At 40.2% G+C, this 24280-nt stretch overlaps 1 protein-coding gene across 1 annotated transcript in view; it reads left to right on the top strand.

The window, feature by feature from the left end:
• The window catches only part of CACNA1A (calcium voltage-gated channel subunit alpha1 A), a 269796-nt gene that overhangs the window by 206451 nt on the left and 39065 nt on the right, over window positions 1–24280 (top strand). Inside the window, exons 34-37 of the mRNA XM_063292909.1 lie at window positions 699–814; window positions 1280–1430; window positions 2993–3120; window positions 6156–6252. Coding sequence (XP_063148979.1) covers window positions 699–814; window positions 1280–1430; window positions 2993–3120; window positions 6156–6252 — 492 coding nt within the window. The remainder of the gene's footprint in view (window positions 1–698; window positions 815–1279; window positions 1431–2992; window positions 3121–6155; window positions 6253–24280) is intronic.

Here is a 24280-nt window from a genome sequence, read left to right as displayed (position 1 = left end):
CTGTATATTCCAGTACAGCCTGAAGGTGTTTGGTTTAATATCTTTCATTCCCGTTTTAAAGCAATGTTTAAGTAGTGATATATAGCTGATATGAAATAGCCAGATTGCTTAAAAGTGTTACATAATCATCTGATTTCAATGTTTCATTGGACTATCCTTTTGCCACGGCTCTAGAGTTAGACCTTTTTTCTCCAATCCTTTTCTGTTAGAAAGGAAGGGTGGGAAGGACTGAAAGAGAACCTCTTAAGTAATTATCTGCCAGAGTTTCCTTCGTAGGGAAAATCTAGAGAGTAATCATGCCCCCATTTTGTGTGCCTGAGTAATAGTTCTGTTTTTATCCTTTGACTCTGTGATCTTGTCCCAAGAAACACCTGGAGTTCAGGCAGACAGATATTGCTCCACTACTGCTTCTAATCAATGGCAAGAGAAGGCATTCTGGCCTTGCTGCAGCTGGCTCCTCTTTAAAGCCACAGACCCTTAAAATGTTTCCCTTGGAACAATTACTTGGTTGCTGAATTGCCATAGCTCATTGCAAACACTTGCTGAAGGAGCACCCCAAGCTTTTATCACTGAAGTGTTTGTATTCAAGCACTGATTTTTCCAGAAGACAGTGGTGCCTACTTTTTATGAAATGTTCAATTTTTTTCTCAATTATATTTGATGGTTTTTTTAATGTGTGTGTATCTTTGTTTCTTCAGGTATTTGGTAATATTAGCATTAAACATGATGAGGATATGTCTGAGGATGACATGCCTGCCATCACTGAGCACAATAATTTTCGCACATTCTTTCAAGCTTTGATGCTTCTTTTTAGGTGAGGCTCAGTCATTATACTTCACTAGGAAAACCATTCTAATGTGCTGTGATTCAAGAGCCCTGACTCTCTTAGGCTTGCCAAGCCTATACCTAATGCAAAAATTAGTTTCTTCTGCTAGGTAAAACTGTAGCCATTTCCTCAACTAAATTAGCTGTATATTGGTAGCTCAACAGGCAATGTAATGGAAATTACTTCTTACTTCCACCAAAAAGTGGCTGAGTCAGTTCTGCATAAGAAAAAATTCTTTTATTACCAAGATTGTCCATCATAGTCAACAGGTTATTTTGTAATTATCATAGTTTGTATTCTGTTCTAGTGATGATTCCATACTGTCTGAGCCCACAGCTTTCTGGCTTCTGATTACTAGTATCACAGCTTCTCATCAGATGGAGATATGACTGTTCCCTCTATGCTGAGTTTCCAGTGCTCACTATCTGTTCTTATTTCATCTCCCTTTCCCAGAAGTGCCACAGGTGAGGCTTGGCATGAGATCATGCTGTCTTGTCTAAGTGGAAAACTCTGTGATGAAAAAGCAGATCTCAAAGGATATCAGTGTGGCAATGAGTTTGCATACTTCTATTTTGTTTCCTTCATTTTCCTGTGTTCTTTCCTGGTGAGTAAAGGATACACAAAGTATTAAATGGGTAGACACAGCATGCATTTGGGCTATATGAAAGTATGAATGTTACTGGTTAAAATGTCAGTAGACTATTTTTCTAAGATAATATTTCGATATGATTTGACAGTTGTAGGACTGTCAGTCTTTATCCAAGAGACTTCATTTTTCAGAATAGTTTTTAAAAATCAGATGTTTCAAATTATTATCAAACATACAATAAAAGAAATAAGAAAGGGAAGAGTAAATCTTCTATATGTTGGTTAGTGCAAGGCAAACATGTTTGCAAACACATTTTAACTATCATAGGTGGCAGGGAAAATATGTGGCAAATGTTTATTATTTGGAAATAGTATTGTAAACACTCACACAGTTTATCAAGGAAGATATTTCCCCCCTCTTCCTAGTATTCAAATTATGTTATCTTAAAGAAAGTGGAACTTCTTTTCACTTGGAAAAGAAAAGAAGGGAGAAAAGTTGCATTTTCTCTGTGATAAAATATGTAAAACCAATGTGGAAAACTAGCATGACACATTTTTATTGAATGGTGGCTTTCCATTCCTGATGTTAAGCAAACTGAAGGTGGTGTCAATTCAACAACAACACTCAACTTAAAAAAAAAATGGTGAGGGGAAACCAGCACCAGGAGATTAAAAGGTTTTAAATGTTTTTAAAATTGCTGATACTGCTTTTTCATTTCTAATGTCTGCCATTTAATCACTTCCTGAATTTTGTAACTGCAAAGGGCAACTAATGGGGATAAGTAGATTATATTATGAACTAAAAAGGAAGTATTATTTTTCGTCAAATTTCCCCAGCCTCCATTACCTCCACTGGTTAAGAGTTCATGATAATCCAATAATCTGGAAGGGATCAAATTGTACAATAGTGGCCATATCAATAAACTTCTGAACTGCCTACTTGCATCTCAAGCAATGACTCTAAAACATTTACATAATTGAACCGAGTATCCAGAAAATTTATGCACTCCTAGTTTCTCTTTATGGTTGTTAAGCCCAGTTTAGAAGATGCCTCTAGTATTAGTTGCTTCTGTTTCCTAGTTTTACTGCAGGAACTAATAGAGGCTTTGTAAGCATCTGGATCAACATAATCTAACCCAATATCTTTGTACAAATTAAGAACTAATTTTTGGTGATGTGCTTCAGTGTGCAGTGATTCTGTACAGGATTCCATATTGTGCTCCCTTCCAAGAAAGCTTATTCTGTTTGCTCTACCCTGTGATTGCACTAAAAATGCACCAGCAGTCCATACCCACTGTACAAGCTCAGTCCTCATTGAGTTGTTTTGTTGCTCTTATGTATGCATTTATATAAGTCTGTTTATATCTGTCTATCTAAAAATGTATATCCTTGTGTATGAGAAAGAGCGTGAAATATATTGCTTAGTAATATGTTGGCCCTTTTCATTAGCTGCTTGAGCAGTCATGGATTTTAGGTTCTTGCCAGGCCTCAATGTGAAGCAAGAAAGAAATCCATCTTTTTTCTGGAATTTCTGGTTATTTTATATTTCTGTCTTTCACTACAATTTTGATATTGCAGATGTTGAACCTTTTTGTTGCTGTCATCATGGACAATTTTGAATATCTGACCCGTGACTCCTCCATTTTGGGGCCCCACCATCTGGATGAGTATGTTCGTGTGTGGGCTGAGTATGACCCTGCTGCCTGGTAAGGACACATCTATCTTGCCTCTTCCAATATGAAACCCAGACCCATTGTCCATCTGAAGCAAGTGTTTAAGGGAGTGGATTTGATTGATTCATGCTTGGGGATAGGCTTCTTAATAGGGAGAACCATGGCAGGAGGAGGGAAAAGGTCAATATGAACAGAGAGGCAGGAACCCAATATCTCTCTGTTCCGATTTCAACTCTGGTAGAAAAGTGAGAGCTAAAAATTAGAAATAGTAAAGAAGTGAAAGCTGGTCCTCTTAAGTTTATTTTATTACCTTTACACAGGAGGGGCATTTGGCAGGTAGAAGCTTTTGGATTCTCATTCCAAAATGGAAGGCAGACCAACTAGAGCAAGAAGGTGAATAGAAGAATAGAATTCTGTTCACAAGGAAGGCTAAGATTTTACCTTGGTTTATCTTAACAGAGTTGAGCTATGGTAGGTCTTGATAGGTACAGCATTAACTGCTGTGTTGTGAGAGAAAGACAGATATTAAGCTGAGACAGAAGTGGAGCTACTGCCTCTGTTTGCATGCGCTCCATTGTGAGTCACGCACTCTAGCAGAGCTCCAATCCCTGTGGAGCTGTAGCCCCTGCCCTTCTGCCATTCCCATTTCCATTCCTGTTGGCTAATTTCTCTGGGTCTTACTATAAATAACTGACTGAAAGAAACAGATGTGGGAGTTACTCACTGTTTAACATTTCCTTTTTTAATTTTAGGTTTTTGCAGCTGGATTCTGTCAAGTCCACACACACACACCTTCACTTTAACCATAATGTTAAAAAAAAACATGATATATGTCCCTTTGTGGCCAGGGACATACCCGTGCCATTCCTTTAATCTGAGTTGCGGGCTCTATAGCCCTTTCCATAGACAACCGGGTAACAATGCTAACAACATTGGAGCCAAAGAATTAGTCTGAATTGAGTCCATGGTGGTGGTTATGCTTAATATTTTATGCCCACTTCATAATATATGAGCCAAAGAAAAATTATTGAGCTACTAGTTTTGCATCCTGCAGAAAACGCACAGATATTATGTATTGTTGATCAGTCAAGGAAGGATCCCTAGTGGCTCTGTTAGCAATAGATGACATACTCTTATTATTTCAATCTATAAAAGTGACTTTACGTGTGTCCATGTATGTATGTCTATCTGCCAGGGCCTGGCCTTCCATTCTATTGTGCAGTTATTCTTGTAAATTTGTCTATGGTTTGCTGGAGAGAAGCCAGCCACAGTGCTGCTATCAGCAGGCACAGTATGCAAAATTGTAATAATTGGTACCTAGCAGAAGATCCACCCAATATTATCTAGACATTATTTATTATCTGAAAATCTAGTTCTGCTCCCACTTAAGTACAAGTCACTATGTATTTATTAATAAAACCAGTGAAAAGGAAAGAAATAAAATAGTGATATAAAAGCCCATGGCAATAGTGATTGATTTTAACAAGTACATTTTGAGTTCTGAAAAGACAACTATGTCACATGAAATATAAGCGAACTGGTACCCAAGAATCAGAAAGCTCTGATAAGTTCTGATTTGATATAAATCTCAGCTACATTACCTCTTATTGTATAAGGCTTCTGTTACTCCACACCTACCTAGTATATGAATGTAAACCAAGGATGGTCAACATGTCACCCTCCAGCTGTTCTTGAAATCCAAATTCCATAAGCTCTAGCTCACATGGCCATAGAAAAGGATTATGGAACCTGCTGGCCAACATCTGGAGGGCCACAGATTGCCCACTCCTATTGTAAATTATACTGGCTCACTTCCCTTCCCACAGTGTTGATGGGAAGCATCAGTAAAAACTGATGTGCATGGCTCTAAGAAGCCCCTTTCTTCCTACTGCAGCCAATGGGAAAGTTCAGCTCCTTCATATAAGCAGAGGGAAATGGTATTGCTGGACTGAAGGTCTCTAGCCATTAGTTCTGCTATGTTCTGTGTGTACATAACAGTGTATGTGTTTCTTTTGCCCTGTAGCGTCTGCACTAACCCCCGTGTATTCTTCTTGCAGTGGCCGAATTCATTATAAGGATATGTACAGTTTATTACGTGTAATATCTCCCCCCCTGGGCTTAGGCAAGAAATGCCCTCATAGGGTTGCTTGCAAGGTTTGACTTACACTAAAACCTGCTAGCATCAACGGAATGAATGTTGCTTATGGTTTCTTTAATATATATCTTTCATATATATATATATATATGTGTGTATATATATATATCTGTACACATACCTATCTATATATTGCACTTTCAAAAGTAATTTAGTAATGTAATTAGCCAACAGAATGCGTGAAATGATGCTGCCACCCAGTCCAGTAACGCATGGAGCATATCAATTACCTTGAACCATCTCTGCTTGCTGTTAGCTGGAGCTAGGCCTGGAAGGTTTTATGAGTCTCTCTATACCCACCACTGCCACCTTCTGCACATTAATACTTCATCTGGGGAGGAAAGAGACTCCATCAACACTCTACCATTTCTCCCTTCCCTCCCCCTCTCCCCAATTCTTTCCAGCCTTTTTTTCCCACCACCTTTTCTCCCTGTAGTCTTCCCTTCTCCCATATTGGCAAAGAGGGGCTTTCTTATCTCACTTTCTCCTTCTCTCTTTCTTTCTAAGAGGACCTGACTCTGTACTTCTTGATCCATTAAGAATACAAGGATTGTGATCTGCATTAACCTCATAGTGAGCAAGGCAGATGATGACACATGCTTAAGTGAAATCTGACCTCTTGTGACAGGGACACAAACTTTGAATGTGTAGACCAGTGTTTTGCTGGACCACAATTAGATTAGGAACAATCTTTCTACTCATAATCATCCATGAAGATCTAACATATTCATGCTCCTTGCTGACAAGCAGCACAGTAATCTTTTCATTTTTATCTTCTTTCTTTTCTAATTGATTTTCAATATTTTTTCTTCTTTGTAATTCTTTCTCTCTTTTCCGTGTATTTTCTTTTTTAAAAAATTATTATTATTGGTTATTATTGGTTATTTTTTTATTTTTAATTTTTTGCTCCCAGGGGCCGGATGACTTTCATGGACATGTATGAGATGCTGAGACATATGTCTCCACCCCTGGGGTTAGGGAAGAAATGCCCAGCCCGTGTTGCTTATAAGGTAGAATATATATATGTGTGTGTATATATGATTTTTTTAAAGAAACAATAAATATTTCAAATTAGCTTCATTTTTTAATTATTTTTAATTGAACAAAAACAATTGAACCTATAATTTTTGTACACATTTCTTCCCCTTCCCCATTCCAATTTCTTGAGCAATTACAGTGTGTCCGTTCAGTTCTGTTAGTGTTTCATGTTTCAGAGACTCCATTATGGCCAGTAGATAGGGGGCGGGTAAGAAACAAACTTGAGGTACATGTTCCTACTGAAATACCTCATCAAAGTGCCACCAGCCTTTCATGCATCTAGCGGAAGAAACATTGTTTGGTTTATCATTCCCTTAGAACTCTCCAAATAACCTGAAAAGTTGACTTTGCTTCAAATCAAATCAAACATATTTTAAAAAATAAAATAAAAACATCAATTTGATATTAAAATCTAGTTAACTACATTGCAATGGCAAACTACACAACACAACAAATACTATATGTGAGCATGACTTTGACGTCTGAATAAGAAATTTTGAAGGTAAAGTATTATCTCTGTCCAATGACAATATATCTTCATATAGCATATCCACATGGAAGCCAACCATTTGCGCAATTAAACAATGTAATCTTTAAATAAAAACTTACACTAAGCTATGTCAGTTCCCTCAAATGAAGTCATGCTTCTTTAATTCGCATCTTCTCTGAATGCAGAACATATATGCAACAGTATTCAGGGCCAAAATGATTTTATGTCTGTCACAATAAATGGAGCACTAGTTAGAACCCATCTCCAGTATAGTGCATAAATTATATAGTGGCAGAGAGGGCCACATTAATAGGACAAAAGCAAAATTGGGTTTTTTGTACTCTATTATTTATTTTATAAATTTATTCACCACCCATCTCTCCCCTACGGGGGGGACTCTGGGCAGCTTACAATAAAACAGGACTAAAATATAAAACCATTACATTACAAAATACAATAAAAATATAAATCTAATAAAATCCACATGGTGAAAAGATCTTAATCCTTGGGTGTAGTAGGCCCCTCAGAATCACTTCATGGCACTAGCCATCCCCAGGTGTAATTATTCCCCCTCCCGTGCCAAGCCTGCCTACAAAACCAGGTCTTTAATCTTTTGCAGAAGTCCAGGAGTGAGGGGGCTTGTCTGGGGGAAGGATGTTCCAAAGGGCGGGAGCTACAGCAGAGAAGGCACGCTTCCAAGACCCCACTAGATGGAATTCTTTTATAGATGGGGCCCGTAACATGCCTTCCCTGCATGACCGGATGGGGCGGGTCAATGTAATAGGGATGAGGTGGTCCCTCAGGTAGCCTGGCCCCATGCCATGTAGGGCTTTAAAGATGACCAACACCTTGAATTGGACCCGGAAGCAAACTGGAACCCAGTGGAGCTCACGCAACAGAGGTGTTGTGTGTGCAAATCTTGGAGCACCCAAGATTGTCCATGTGGCCGCATTCTGGACCAGCTGTAGCTTCTGGATATTCTTCAAGGGTAGCCCCATGTAGAGCGCATTACACTAATCTATATGGGAGATGACCAGGGCATGAGTGACTGTTCCGAGGGCCTCTCGGTCCAGGAAAGGGCGTAACTGGTGCACAACACGAAGTTGCGCAAAGACCCTCCTGGCCACGACTGCCACCTGCTCTTTGAGCAGGAGTCGTGAGTCCAAGAGGACCCCCAAGTTACGCACCGGATCTGTCTGGGGCAGCGCAACCCCATCCAGCACTAAAGATGACAAGTTCCTGGCACACAAGGTGCCATTAATCCACAGCCACTCCGTCTTACTAGGGTTCAGTTGAAGCCTGTTGTTCCCCATCCAGGCCCCCACAGCCCCCAGACACTCGGAAAGGGTGGTCACAGCATCACTTACTTCACCCAGGATGGAGATATACAATTGAGTATCATCAGCATACTGATGATACCTCATCCCAGGGTGACGAATGATCTCGCCCAGCAGTTTCATGTAGATGTTAAAAAGGAGAGGGGAGAGTACTGATCCCTGTGGCACCCCACAAAGAAGGGGCCGTGGGGCCAATCTCTCGTCCCCTATCAACACCGACTGGGACCGGCCCTGGAGGAAGGAGGTGAACCAGCACAAGACTACGCTGCCCACCCCCAACTCCCTGAGCCGACCCAAAAGGATACCATGGTTGATGGTATCAAAAACCACTGAGAGGTCAAGAAGAGCCAGGATGGATGCATTCCCTCCATCCCGCTCCCGCCAGAGATCATCCATAAGTGCAACTAATGCCGTTTCCGTCCCATAACCGGGTCTGAAACCTGACTGAAAGGGGTCTAGATAATCCGTTTCATGCAGGATCCTCTGGAGCTGCAACACCACCACTTTCTCAACCACTTTCCCCAAAAAGGGGAGGTGGGAGACTGGGAGAAAATTGTCCAGTATGCTGGGGTCCAGCGATGGTTTCTTGAGGAGGGGGCACACCAGCGCCTCTTTGAAGGCTGCCAGAAATACCCCCTCTCTCAAGGATGCATTTACCATCGCCTGGACCCAACCACATGTCCCCTCCCGAGCTGCCTTCACCAGCCAGGAGGGGCATGGATCTAATTGGCAAGTGGTGATGTTTACAGTCCGGAGGATCCTGTCCACTTCCTCGGGCCCAACAGGAACCAGTTAACGGGTAAGAAAGTTCCCTGGGCATTATCTCCCCAGATACTGCCTCATGCTCAGAGTCCAACTTGGAGCGAATCTGAGCGGTTTTATCCTGCAGATGCCTAGAAAACTCCTCAGCTCGGCCCTGTAGATGGATCTCTAGGTCCCCTTTCCCCAAAAGGGATCAGGTAATCTTAAACAGGGCCGCTGGGCGGCATTCTGCAGATGCAATACGAGCGGAGAAATACTGGCGTTTTGCTGCTCTTACTGCCACAAGGTAGGCCTTAATAGCAGCTCTAGCTTGTGTTCAGTCAGATTTGGTCTTTGTCTTCCTCCAGCAGTGCTCTAGGCATCTCTTAATCCTCTTCAGAACCCTCAGCTCCTCCGTGAACCACGGGGAGTGTCGGGTTCGATGGGATAAGAGAGGCTGCACAGGCACAATCCTGTCCAAGGCCCTGGCCACCTCCCTATTCCAGGCAGCAGCCAGGGCCTCTGCTGGACTGTGCAGCAGATCCCCGGGTATAACCCCCAGCTCCCTCTGAAACCCTACTGGGTCCATTAGTCGCCGGGGGTGGACCAATCAAATAGGTCCTGCCTCCCTGCGGCGGGGGGCGGCATAGGAGAGTCTCAGGCTCACCAGGGCATGATCTGACCATGACAGTGGAGATAGCTGTAACTCTCCCCTCAGATCATGTTGCCATTGCTCCGACAAGAAAACTAAGTCCAGGGTGAGGCCACTGTCCCGAGTTGGGTCTTGAATAATCTGAATCAGGTCCATGGCCACCATGGTGGTCATGCACTCCCGAGCTGCCTCCGAGGCCTGCCCCAGGCACGGCAGGTTGAAGTCCTCCAGGACCATAAGCTTGGGGAACTCCACCACCAACCCCGAGACAGCCTCCAGAAGCTCAGGCCTGGAGGTTGCTACGCAGCAGGGAGGCTGGTACACTAGCAACACCCCCAACTGTTCCTGAGAACCCAACTTGAAAAACAGGGTCTCACACCCAGTCACTTGTGGAGCATGGCCCCTGAAGGCCACAAAAGATTCCCAGATGACAACAGCCACCCCACCTCCCCTGCCCTGAGGTCTCGGCTGGTGCCATACTCGAAACCCAGCTGGGCACATCTCTGAAAGAGGAACACCTCCTTCCGGGCCCAGCCAGGTTTCAGTAATGCACGCCAGATCCACCCCCTTGTCTGTGATCAAATCGCAAACGAGGGGGGCCTTGTTGTTAACAGACCTGGCGTTACAAAGCAGCAGCCTATGCTATAGTGTACGGTGATAATATATTTGTCTTATATTAAGTTCTAAAGGTTTAAAATGCATCCAAAAGATGAGTCTGGATTTACTTTCTTAAAGTCCAGAGAAAGTTCAAGAAAGTCATCTGGACAAATTCTGGAGCAGATCTGAAATTAATTTGGATCAATACCAGAATAGATTTGGCTCCATAAAAACACATTAGAATTGTAAGTATTTGTGCATATTCCAACTACGAGTGAAAAATTCAACTGTCTCTCTGGGGCACCTAGCATAGCCCAGTAGTTTGAGATAACATCATGATTTTTCATGCTTTGTAATCTTCACTATGTTTGAAAACAGCAGGAAAATGCAAATAAAGCAGCAAGAAGGTCATTCTCCTTATTGATTGTTTCCAACCAAGTACCAAAACTAAGTATCGTTTATTTCCTCATGACTGTGGTAATGTGCAATCCCACAGCCCCTGAACCAGCAGAAAAGAATGCTGACATGAAATTCCTACCTTAACTTCCAAGCCTTATTCTGCCTCAGTAAAAATTCTGGCAAGTGGTTCTTTCCTTATTATAGAAATGATGTGAAACAAATTTAAGGAAAGTGACCTGCTGGCTGGAAAAACAACCACCAAGTGTTCTCCCTAATGAACCTGGGTGGTGGGGTGGGAGAGGAGGAGAATTTTGATAGTTGGCTAGACCCATGATTTTATCTTTTGCCAAAATGTGGCTTTCCTACTTTAGTGCACAGCCTGCCCATCCCTCTCTCAAAGATCAGCTGCAGATTGAAGATGGATAAAGAACAGTCTGTCCCAAATTCTCCCACCCCTCCCTTAGCCCAGCCTGAAAAGCTGGAAGGAGTAGGAGCAGAAGCAGGGAGTCAGCCTGTCAGAAACAGCTAACAGGTCAGGTGCTGGGGAGGCTATTTTTAAACATAAGTTTAGTACTAGACATGGGTCCAGTGAAAGATCACTAGACCATGTTTGTCTGCTTTTGAATATGGGTTTAGTGCTCTTTGGGTTAAAAATAGCTTGGATAACAGCTGGCATTGGGGAGTAGTTGCTCAGTGTAGTAGAAGAGCTTCCCACTTCACTTTGCAACTGCCACCCTTGCCTGTCAGCTGTTTTTCAAGCTATTTTTAACCTTGAGTTTAGCACTCTTCTGAACGTAAAACCTTATTTCAATGTAAAACAAAAAACAGCTGACACATCTTGGGTAGACACTGCAGCTCCTTTCAGCTGTTTTTCAGGCTAATTAATAGAGATGGATAGTCAGTTCTTTACCTTCCAGGGCTGCAATTGCAGGAGAAGTAGACAGAGGGAGGACCCAGCTCTTTACCTGACTGGTCTCTGACCCCACAGAGCTGATCCAACTGGTGACCTGGCACGTGATAAGCTGCCTCTTCCAGATTGTCCTGTAATCACATACCTGATAGGTAAATATTAATATATTCCATATTGACATCTGTCAGGTGTGGTAGGAGGGTTGCACTCTGAAATGGTAGGGAGATACCTGTATTTCTTCTATTTCTCAAAGCAGCACCCCTCACTCCCCCACTACTCAGTTTCTGTTTTGGTTGATGCAGATCTCCAAGCCAAGAATCAACCAAGAGACTTAGTGGATAGTCCAGTTTGAATGAACCAGATTTCTAGCAGAATGGCCCTAGAAAACAGTTCGCAGGGACCAGAAGTGAGCGTTATCCTCAGCAGCCTAAAGAGATCCTGGGCAGACTGCATCATCAACCACATTATCAGTGAAGCATGCTAGTTCATGGCCACAACAAAAATGATGGTGTCAGGAGGAAAGGGAAAACTCTACTTTAAAACTGGAATATCTAAAAATAAATGCAGTCTGTCTCCACTGTGAGATAGTGATCAGATGAAAGTAGTGCCATATCAAAACCAGGATATATGTATGGCATACTTCCAGTCAGGATCAACCTCCCACACTTGCTATTTGATTAGAAGATAAGCTCCTATTGTGCCTCTCCCCAGCAACACATGCATAAATATACACCCCAGTTAAATATATGAATAACACTGTCCAGTTTGATGGTAGTGTTTAATAAATGCTTATTCTGAACACTGAACTGTGTCTTTAATCACTATGCAGTTAGAATCCAAGCCTGCTTTGTGCTTTTTTATTATCAGGTTCCATATTCTAAAAAGGCTTGAGTGAGTAATTTTTCTCTACTTTAAATCTACACAACTCTTCAGAACAATAGGACAGGCAAAAATCACTTCAAGCATCCAGATGGCACCTGCTGGCTGTGCAATTGAGCAAATAAAGAGTAATGCAAGAAAGAACACTGCAGAAAAAAGGGAAATAAAATTGTGCAGAATCATGTACAACAATCTTCCTTCAACCCCTCACTTAGACCAATCTTCCCCAACCTGGCAGTCTCCAGATGTTTGGACAATCTGCAAAATTCCCCAGCCAGCACCATCATTGCTGAGAATCCTGGAAGTTGAGCCCCCCATGTAATCTCCATGCTAGTTCATCCATGTATGATTGAGGATTAACAAGGAAACTGGCACCATGTCACATGAATTTCAGATATTAATTTGCTTAACCTGAGAAATTTTCCTTCTGGACATGAACTAAAATTTAAATGTAATCATACTGGTACTCATTCTCATATTACTTTGGCAAAATATAAATTGGTTTAAGGTCTATGTTGCTTTCAATGAAATTATACTGATCAACCTACAAATAGGTTTAATATAATAAAAGAAGCATACATTTTTACAGACTGGTGAAAGCAGCAACTTCACTGTGGCTGCCAGTTAATCAGCACCTAGAAATGTAGAGCTATTGTCAAACACACACACACATACATACAAGCCATGGGACGTGTACACTGGTAGAATTCCTTCTGTTTAAGAGCAGGTGGTTTGGCTCAAGCACTGAGTTCCATCCTGCTATTAACAAGTTAGCTGAAAGGTTGAATCTATGAAGAGGGTTAAATTTTCCTCACAGTTTTTCTAATTCTTAAAACAGAAGCAGATACCCATGTCTCTTCTGCCTCCGCAACATTTTATCTTCCTATGAAATAACATAACCTTAGGAGAAGTTCACTATTAATGAGAAGCAAATTACTCCTTTTTCTGCCCTCTTTTCTCTGCTATTTTATGCTTCCTCCTCTGTCAATACAGTTCTGTCAGAATTTTTTTGCCTTCTGACCCTCAGTACTTCCATAATCTAACCCTAATCCTCTGCACAATTTACTGGTTGATCCAGAGTGTGTCTTCTTTCTCTCCCAGTTCCCAATTCAGCAACCAGAGTTCTTGTGACATTTTCCATGTGTGTGAGTGAGTCAGCAAGATCTTTCCTTCACCTCATCCATTGGATTTCTGTTACTGATTCATGGCACAGCTATTGAAATGTTCACTCTCACTTGAATGGAAAGGGCTTTTCTATACCTTTGTTAGGCTGAGACACAATGAGTTGATTGGGTTACAGTGCAGTCTGATGCCATGTAAATTATGTAACAAATATGCCACTATATGATGGAATGATCTAGGAGAGGGCAGCCACATCAATTCAAGCAAGAACAGCAGGGAAATGATGAAATGCTTCCAAATGATACTCAAGCAGGAGTCAAAATCTATGAATGAGGTTCTTCAGATGAAGTATTGTATTACACTTTTTTATGTTGGCCTATTTCTCCAAGTATACTGATTCAAACAGTAATAAAAATTGCATTATTATGTAAACCCCTACAGTTAAAATTTCTGAGATAATCTGAGAGTTGAGAGAGGCAAAATTGTTGTCTTGTCCAGTTGTTTCATTAATGGAGGAGTCATGTAAGAGAAGTTATTCTGTCCAGTTAGGCTAGAGCCATTTGGTTGCTAATACTTATATAGTCCTCCGCATGCAAGTATTATGCTAATACTTATATAGTCCTCCGCATGCAATTCCATATCTCCCGTAAGGTTTCTACATTTCTGAATTACTGAGCAGAAGCCATAGTAGAAATGTGAAACTACCTTAACTACCTCTTGCTATTGAATCAAACATGCCAAGTCTTTTGTCCTCTTGCTAGATTCATTTTCCTATGATTTGTTTGAATTAAGAAATAAAAGGGGTTGTTGCACTTGCCTTGTGTCCTATGGAAGGCATTATCTACCTCAGGATGGCACCACTTCCTGGAGCTAATAGGGTTCACAAGTACATTTGCCTCTGCCTCTTAAACTGGTCATGCCTAGAGAGTAGAGTGATTGGTCTGACTGGAATTCTTTAATAGCCCATTCAGTATACATCATATTTAGAAGGATGTTGTTTCTATTTTTATTTCTACCTACCTAGCATCTCCATTCCCCTTTCCAGCTCCCATAACTACTTGCCTAGCTAAAAAACTGGCAAGTGGGGAGGCACTGGGATTGGGTGGGATATTCTCTGCACTCTTGCTGATCTGCCTCCAACCTAAAGAAATGGGGAACCAGGAACCAGAGGGTATATCTGGCTGTTCCTGACATTTCTTTGTAACCATGGGGATGCAGTACTATAGGATCCATGGGACTCAGTATCACTGGAGATCACAGCACTTGTATCAGCTATTAGGTTCCATCATCCACCAAAGACCCACAAGATGCAACCTCTTCCATTCCTAAGTGCTGAGTTCCATCCCGTTGCCCTCCACTTTCCTACAGGGCAGGGCGGGGACACAGTCACCGAGCCCACTTCTTCGAACTCAACGAATGGAGGCTTCTGAGGGCAACAGCTTGGAAGAGGGCCAGCATTCCATCCCTCAGGGCAGCTTTCCATTTTGGCTCCAAGACCTTCTGGGTGGATGTCTGAGGTGGGGGTGAGTAATAAATCTCCCATTTGCTCCAACTCAGAGTTATCCAGGGAAGAAACCCAATAAATTTTAGAGGCATTAGGGTTAAGGGGCAGATCTAGATCCTTCCTAATTCAAGGGTGGAAACCTGTGGGCCAGTTAATGGCCTCTAACAATTCATTTGGATTGATCATGACTCCTCCCTCCTCCCATAAGATAGAACCTAAAGTTTTAGACCTATTCTGAAGGGCAGTTTGAGAGTTTAAGAGGTGGAAATCACCCCTTGACATTACCAAAGTGCTCTTAAAAATAGGGTCAATGTTATCTGGTTGGGTGGTTAAAGGGCAAAAGGAGTGCTTTTGACCTATCAAAAGAATCTGTCCCCATAAAGGGAAGTCCCATTCACCTCAATGAGATTTGGGGTTATCTGAACATTCTTTCACCTTTTCTTAATCTTTTTCCTATCCAAGGCTGATAGCTTACTCTCAAACTTCAAAGGAAGACCCTCTAAAAGTGGGGAAATTCCAAAGGACATGAAAAAAATATCCATTAGTATTTCCTCCTTGCTGTCTTTCAGCTTCTTGGAAAGCTCTGGATTCTATTTTGAAAGTGGAAGTTGGCCTTTCAGAAAAATTTGAGCCTACCTCTACATGGCCTTGTTTATTCCAGGCAGAACTTTTCACAACTTCATTGGCCAAAACATGTAGCAAGCTATAATTCTCTTTTGTTCAATGAACCTGAGTACTTGCGTCCCCTAAGCCATTTTCTTACCAATCTTTGAGAAGCAGTCTGGCCCATGCCACCAGAAGCAAACTGTGAAATTAGTGAATAAGCTCTACACATTTCCCACTCAAGTTTCAGAGCTGCTCAAAGTTCCTACTACTGATGCCTCTTTGGCAGCATTAATTTCCTGTTGTGAGGTAGAGTCCTAATCTACCATGTGAGAAAAGGTTGAGATATACACAAAAACTTTGAAGCCTCTGCAATAGCATTTAAAGCTTCTGCCAATATAAAAGCAATGTAAAAGATGGCATCTTTGGATTTCAACCCCAGGCCTGTCAAGAATGGCCTACAGAAACTTTCATACACAGGAGCCCTGTTTGATTACTGAACTCTGGGTGCTATCCATTTCAGAGATATGAACATTTGAACTAATTTTGTTGCAAGAAGACACATGCAGTAGTTAAGGAACTGGGATAAGGAACAATGTTCTTAGATTGGTTTAATCAGTTCCTTTTTTTCAGGAGCTTAAGATACCATAACAGTGAAAACCAAAGATAAAAAGAAATCTCTTTCACTAGCCAGGAGGAAAGAGACATAGGTTGAGAACTAACCAACCCTTTCATTCTACCTGATGAACTATCATGTCTAAACCTTCCAAAGAATTCAGATATAGATCAAAAATGAATAATTTATTGATCCACATATATCCACAGCTCCATTTTTACAGTTTCTAAAATACTCCTAAGATTGTGCTGCATAAATTAAGCAATACAATCCCTTCCCCCCACTTTTTTTTTTTTTTTTGTTAAAATAGCAAAAATAGGTAAGTCTTGCTAATCACAAATTTTAGGTTGAGTCCACAAAGAACTTCCCTCCCAAATTAAAAAAAAAATGTAGCTGAAAATTTCAGCTCCATCTACTCTAGCAATGTCAACATTTTAGTCATGTTCCTTATGATCCTTGGAGACCAACCTCTTTTTAAAAAGTAAAAGTGCAGTTCCCTGCTCCAGAAACATTGCCTACCACCTACACTTATAGAACCAAGTATCTAAGAATTCTTCGCAGGTCTCAGTCTCAAACTATGTATCTTCCAAATTTTACAAGAACCATCAGTCTGCGTGATAGCAAGCCTGTCTGGACTGTGATTGCAGAACAAGCTCTTCAGGCAACCGTGCCTTCAGAAAAGGAGCAGTAAGAAATTGGGCCCAACCTTTGCAAAACCTTGTTCTGTTACCATCAGTTTTACAAAACTCTACAACAATGGCACTAGTGTCAACTTTCATTTTTTTCAATCCCAAGACTGATCTCACTGGTACCAACTTTGACATTGGATCCTGTGTTACCTCTGATAGCAGGCTGCTTGCTCTGAGAAGGCAAAATCCATGACCTTACCGATTGGAGAAAAGCCATCTGTCTATAATACTTCCAAAAAAAAGAAAGAAATGTGCCACCCCTTCGTGGTGACAAAAGGATCCCCCTCACAAGAGTATCTTGCCTGTGGATAGACAAGAAACATTTGCTTGGTACCCATATTGATACCTTTTTTTCCTACTTCTGCTTCAATCTCTGCTACAATAGCATGACCATAGCAGATGAAGAATGAACCACATTTATTGGCTTCTCCTTTGGAATGCAAAATCCTTGAGTCTTGCCCTCCTGATCTTTATTGGCATTCTAGAATAGAAACTTGGATACATTCCCAAAATGACCTTCTCACCAGTCATCTCACTTCTGATGTCTCCAGAGTTTCTTTCTAACATTGCTTGATATAAGATCTGATGCCTTATCAAAGATTTTATTCCCCAATCACAGAACTGGTTTTCCCATTGGTGTCATTGTTTTTCCCCTTCTTATATCATCATCAATTACTCACATAACTTTTGTCATCACAAAGTCCTGAGGACAGTTTAGTACACCACTGTTATCTCTTCATTCTTGTTTATGCATGTCACTACATAGACTGTTTCTGACCTAGCTACTTTCATCATGACACAAATACTAGTGCTAACAACTGTCGTTCCAGTTCTTATTAGCACAGTACTTTCAGTGTTGCCAATCATTCCTTTTTCAGGTTCATCCTGCAGGCTCTATTCTGACCACTACTCTGATTGTACTTCGGTAGTACAATCAATAAATGTGTCTTCTCACCATTCAGCAGTTCCAATCTGGTATAAGGGCTGAAGCTGGTGAGCCAGAAATCAGTCCTGCTCAGACTGGATAAAACAGTTATATAAACATGGTGCAGATGAATTCCAGTCTCAAAGCTAGAAAAAGAATAGCCAAAAGTCCAGTAATGTGAACCCTTGGGTTGACAGATATATCATGATATTCATGATCTGCACCATTTCTTCCTTCTCTGCAATAAAACAACTTACCTACAGTATCAAATCTCTGCTGGTATCTAATTCCTGAATGCAGGATTGAGGTTCTTGGAATAGAGATTTATTGCCATGATATCTGATACCTGACATGATATCTCCACAGCAGTTAATAGCTTGGCAACCACTTAAACCTCTGTACTACATCCTGAAATATTCCCTTGGTATCTCCTGCCCCTTCAGCATTCTTGGATCCAGACAATAGAATTTACATGGTCAGTATACCCTTCTACCACCTCATCAGGTCTAATTATGATGGATGCTGCCGCCACCACCACCACCCCCGTTTTACCTACAGAAGACATTTGCCTTTGTGCAGAGCAACTGGCTTTAGATGATTCAAGCTTTAGAGCTGGACGCCATAAGTCTGCTAATAGAGAATCCAGTGTTTTGTTGATTCAAAATGACTCTTCCAGTACCTTCAGCTATATCAATATTACAAGCCTGGTTATATGATGGCTGTCATCCATTCCTCCAACTTCTAAAAGATTGGAGAAATTCTACAGGATTCAGGGGAAGAACTGCACTTTTCAAATACCCACCATCGTATTTCATTGTAATACAGGCATTTCCCACCTGTAAGAAGAGCCATAAACATGATAGTTTTGGTCACAGTTTTTACTTCACAGCAAGTTTGGACCTCAGGATTACCAACTACCATGCTTCTGTGGGCAATTATCTTTTTTTTTTCCTTTTGGGAGTTTTTCAGCATATATTAAGAAAAATGGACTATCAAAGCAATAGAGAAACATTTTGTGGCATAATGTGTACTACACAGCAAAATCTGTGGCAAGTGCTATTTCACTGGGTAGGCTTGTGAGATCCTCAGGCCTTTCACTAAAAGCTGAATCCCATACAGAGAACTTTCTCTTCAAAATCAATGGTACTTGGGCTGATTTCAATATATGAAAAATATTCCATAGGGATTGTTCCACTTCGGTTCTTCAGCATCTGTCCTACTTGTAGTACCAAGGATGGGATCAGAGCTCCTATTTAAAACACAATTACCAGTCTTACTCTGATTTCCAAACTGCAGCAAAATATTCTCAAAGGTGTTTCTTTGAGATACAGAGGTATTAGCCTTTCCAACATAAGTGGTCTGCCGAAAAATTCAAGCACTGGTTTTGACTATTTGGTTTGCCATCATCAGTTCCAAACTCTGTTATGCAGCTTGTAGACAGTTTTTTTCCACCAAGTTTGGCAGATCATGTTGGACTAGTGGACTGTATCCTTTTATCACAAAAAGTCTGTGTCATGGAGCTTGACATTATTCCCTCTCAAATGCCTAGTGTGCTATCTGTTAATCTCATCAAAAAGTACCTAACTCATTTTCAAAAGAGATATAAAACCAATACCACAACCTCTCTGTAAAAAGAGTTTTTGTTCTCATTCTGTCTTGGTCTGAGATTCTATATGATCTCAACTTTTTTTGTCAGCTTTAAGAAACTCTGCATGGTAATAACAGTAAGCATGGTTCCCCTCTTTCATTTGGGAAATTGGTTCATGGCACAGAATCTCAATGATGCTTATTTTCATATACCATCAGAGACAACAGTTGCTGCTTCTTTCCATTCCTAATTAGCTTCAGCTTTACCAATATCTGGTTCCATGCTTTGGACTCCCAACAGCACCATGGATATTTACAGAATATATAGCAATGGTACATGCACATTTCAAGAAACAAGTTATCAACATCTTTCTATATGTTGACCATTAGCTTCTGCTGGGGATTTCTTGCTCATGACTGATCTCCAATTCTGTGTGAATTGAGATTGCAAGTTCTGTGCTTCACAACATGAATCTTTGTCTCCCAGTACTAAGACTAATTCCAAGTGAAGTCTTCCTGTAATAGTGACTCAAACTGTCTCCAAGCCTTTGAAATTTCAGCTACCATTTCTCATTGTTATCCTTTAAATTGATTTTGCTAGTGTTTGTTGCATTTGTGCTTCAAACTGAACTACAAGGCATGGTACAATATAAAGAGGTTACTTTAAGTTCTAATTCTACTTTGTCCCCAAAGTCATGCCTAATAAAAAATAAATAAAATGAATAAATAAAAATAATTTCCACTTGGGACAGAACACTGCCCTTTCAATTTTTCCTCATCATCTTCCTTATATTGTTTAAATGTACAAAGCTATCTTGTCTTTTAACTTGATTGACAAAATTGTTTTGCCTGGCTTAAGGGCTGCTAGTTAGCTATGAATGGAAGCATCATATTTATCAGTTACTTCTCAACATTTTTTGCACCGGGTTATTGATATATTCTGGTTGTTTACTAGTTAGTTCACTTAACTGGTACCATCAATCATTGATAGATATTCCAGCAGGGCAATGGCAACATCAACATTCATGCAGCCATTCATTTTTTTAATACTGCAGATCTTCACTTTGGGCCACATCATCCATATTTGTGACGTATCATCATCTTGATGTTTGGATTAGGGTGGATGCCAATTCTGACTATGTGGTATTGTTATCTATTGTATAATGATGTTATCTGTCCTGTGTCCTGATGGTAAGCTAGTTATATTCCCATATGTGTGATGCACAGAGTCAATGAAGAATAATACAGTTGCCTATCTGTAGCTGTAGTTCTTCAAGTGATTGTCTATGCATTCACATGACCCACCCTCCTTTCCCACTGCAGGTGTACCTTCTTCTTTGGGTATAATGTTGGTCTAAGAATTGGGAAGTCCAGGATGGCCAGGTACTTTAGGCAATTACAGAGGGCAGTCTTTTTTCAAAAATTTCAGCTAGAATATGTTTTGAGCTTTGTTTTGTACAGGTGCAAATCCTTATATGTCAATGTACGAATGATCAATCAGAGAACTAAGTTGCAGGAAGTTAACCAGCTGTGTTGTTACAATCATCACTGTTTTCAATACTAGACCCTTAATTCCAACTTAAACTCAACAACTCAAGCAGTCACCAAATATTCATGGTTTCACTACTTGCATGTCTCTGGACCCAAGGAATCTTCCTATACCCTTGTCTAGATGTAATCCTAACTTAATCGGAATCCAGGAAGCAATATCTCTAACATATATGCAAGCCACTGCAGAGAATCTTCCACAACATAGCATTATCCTAATTTTGGAAAAGAATGCCCTGTTTTGCAGTCTGAAACTAGGAACAGTAACAGATACTATCTAGTCCAAGTTTTTCATATTTCAGAAAGAAAATGAAAAATCAGCAAACTCAGTAAAAATATGAACTGATCATAGCAGACCTCTACAGTAATCTCATTAGCCAATTCTCTGCATGATGATACTTGTGGGGAGGACCTTGTCCTCTGATTTTTAATACTACTGTTATCAACTTTAAAGACCTTGCTGTATTTCCAAAACTTAATAACTTTTCTTTATAAATAGTTATGGACATCTATTATATTTCATCAGAAATTGGAGTAGTGGCTTCATACATACATACAGATTAATAATGGACATTTCCTTGAAAAATACCAGACAGCTTGTTGGTTGGTGGCCCACCTGAGAGAAAAATTGATCATTGGAACCTGGAAATTGATGAAGTAGCATGAATAAGATGTAAGACTAATTCCAACAGAATTACTGTAAGCTCACATAGCATATGTCAATATCTTCTGGTCAAAATAGAGAGAGTCCCCACCAAAGATTACCTGAACAGTTAGGATGGATCAGGATTGGACTGTTTCAGCAAAAGCCACGTTGCCTCTCCTGAACTAAGAAGTATTTGCATTCCATTAAAAAAGAACTTCTCATGGAACATGCAACGATACGTTGGTTCAGCAGGAAAATAATCCAGGCATCAGAATGGATTTTGAATGCCTAGGTTTTTCAATGAATAGTACTCTGATGTGGTCCAGTCCTGGATATCTCTGATTTTAAAAAATGCTAACGTGTCTTGTTTTATATCCAGAAATTTCTGTGCAAGCTCAGTTCAGAGGCTCTTTCAATAACATTCAATAACAGCTGCATAGCAATGTCTGTAATTAAGTTATTCAAATAAGATGTTGAAAACCTTTGCTTTCTTTAGGTCTTTAACTCAGAGAATATATAAAAAGAACTTTTTATCCTGATAAAAATAGATATGAAAAATTCCCTGTCGGGAAGCTGTCGATATTCTTGACTTCCTTCACATTGATTTAGATAATTGCTTGAGCACCAACACTATTATATATCAAGTTGCTACCATAAAATAGCACCCTGAGTTGAAGTGAAAGTAGTATTTCTCTTTCATCATGCTCAAAGCCATTTTTTAAAGGATGGTACAGTTAATGAATCTTCCCATGGATTTCTCTCATGGAAGTTTGATTGGATGCTTTACAGAGTGAAAGTACTTAGTATGAGACACCCTTAAGTCCATGGTTCTATGATGTTTTAAGATACTGTCTCTCAAAAAAGGCTAGAAACCAGGAGACTGAGAGTTCTAGTCCTGCCTTAGGCATGAAAGCCAGTTGGGTGACTTTGGGGCAGTCACACTCTCTCAGCCTAACTCACCTCACCAGGTTGTTGTGGAGAAAATAGGAGGAGGAAGGAGTATTAGGTATGTTCGCTGCCTTGAATTTATAAAAATAATAAAGGTGGGATGAAAAATCTTTTTTAAAAAAACCAATTTCTTGATAATTATCAGCTCAAAAGTTTCAAAATTACAGAATTCTCAACACCACAATCCCCATCAATTTGTTCCAATATTAATTTCTTGGTTGCAAGAAAATTTCCTTCAGTTCTTTCTGATGTGGTTATATTCTAAGGAGTATGCATGGCCTAAATTAAATGTATTTAGAGCTCTTAGTTTTACATAATTTTAGAGTTTTGAAAATCAGAATTCTATCCTTCCATAGTAGGTAAACAAGGAACAAGTTAATAAATTTATTATTTCATATTGGCTTCAGAATGTATAGTAGAAAAAATTGCCAGGGAATGTAACAGCTTGCTCCCTCAGTGGGATGAGTATGTAGCCATGACTGTAACTTTCCAAGGCAATTCTCTTATGAAGGAAATGCAGGGTTGTACATGGGCCTCTGTGCATAAAATTTCTAAATAATATAAAATAGATATAAGTGCCTCAAAGCTTTGAAAAGTCATGTCCTTCAAAAGTATTGAGTTGATGATTTGCTGATTTCAGAATTCTTTCCATGAACTTAAATTGCTCTGACATATCCCAAGGTGGAGAATGCCCTCCATAGGGCTTAGGAATAAAAGAGAATTCTTACCATGATCGTCTATTCTTTGAAGCCTGGGGTGAGGGGCATTCAACCTGTGTCTAGTTCAGGAAACTGATATGCATAATTCTATTAATGCTTCTGCTTCATCATATATGGGGAGTGGTAGGCAGTTCTCTCTGGGGATTTTCATCTGTCTGACCCTTTGGATTGCTGAATCATTGAATGTAAGGATTGGAAGAGACCTCGGAGAACATCTAACCCAGCCCCTGCCCAGTGCAGGAATCCACTACTGTAGCAACAGTGGATTGTAATAGTAGTAGGTTGCCTTTTTTAATGAAACTGAAGTAATTGCACTTAAAGTATAGGGTTTTTTTCTGTTATGTTAGCTACAGTGTGACGGAATGGTCTTGCTTTCCCAGGACAATCTGGGAGACAATATGGCTCCTCACCCTCTGGAAAGGCAAGTTTAATTGTGGACCCTGCTTACTAGCTCCAGGAGATATAACATCCTGAGGTAGAAAATGCCCTCTGGCAGACTTAGAGAATAAACATTTAAAGTAAAAGCTCCCATTTCTCTTGCAGTGAGCATGACCTTACTAAAACAAGGATATATAACAACATAAGCAACACATATTTTGGAGAACTTAACACCAGATGGTAATTATTCAGGCACATTTGGCAATTTAAGCAACATCCTCCACCACTTGAAGTAACTAATAGAGATTAACCACATTTTATAACGCATACAGTCTACCTCTTCCATCCGTAATGCTTAGTCTTTTCCCACCATTTCTTCTGTCATTTTTCTTTTCAGAGAAAATTCTTGAGGAAAAGATGGAATAGCTCTATAATGCCTTTTGACTGGTAGCACTGGGAACCTTCTATTTTGAAGGACTCTTGTTGTCTAAATATAGTACAACGGAAAGAGATAATATAAATATTAATTAAAAGTTTTCATATTGAATACAAGCACAAATACATGTAATAAAGATAGCTTTTGTAAATAAAGTTAAGATAAAAGAGAAAGAAGCAATTTGTGGCTTGAGCAAAAGAAGAGGATCAAGCTACATTGCCTTTATTTGCTTGTGGAAGAGATGCCCTCCTCCACTGAAATTAATAGTAGCAGT

Source organism: Candoia aspera, chromosome 2 (genome assembly GCF_035149785.1).
Source record: "Candoia aspera isolate rCanAsp1 chromosome 2, rCanAsp1.hap2, whole genome shotgun sequence".
In the NCBI taxonomy this organism is placed as follows: domain Eukaryota; kingdom Metazoa; phylum Chordata; class Lepidosauria; order Squamata; family Boidae; genus Candoia; species Candoia aspera.
Note: the sequence above shows the minus strand (reverse complement) of the source record. Positions and strands in the feature narration are given on the sequence as shown.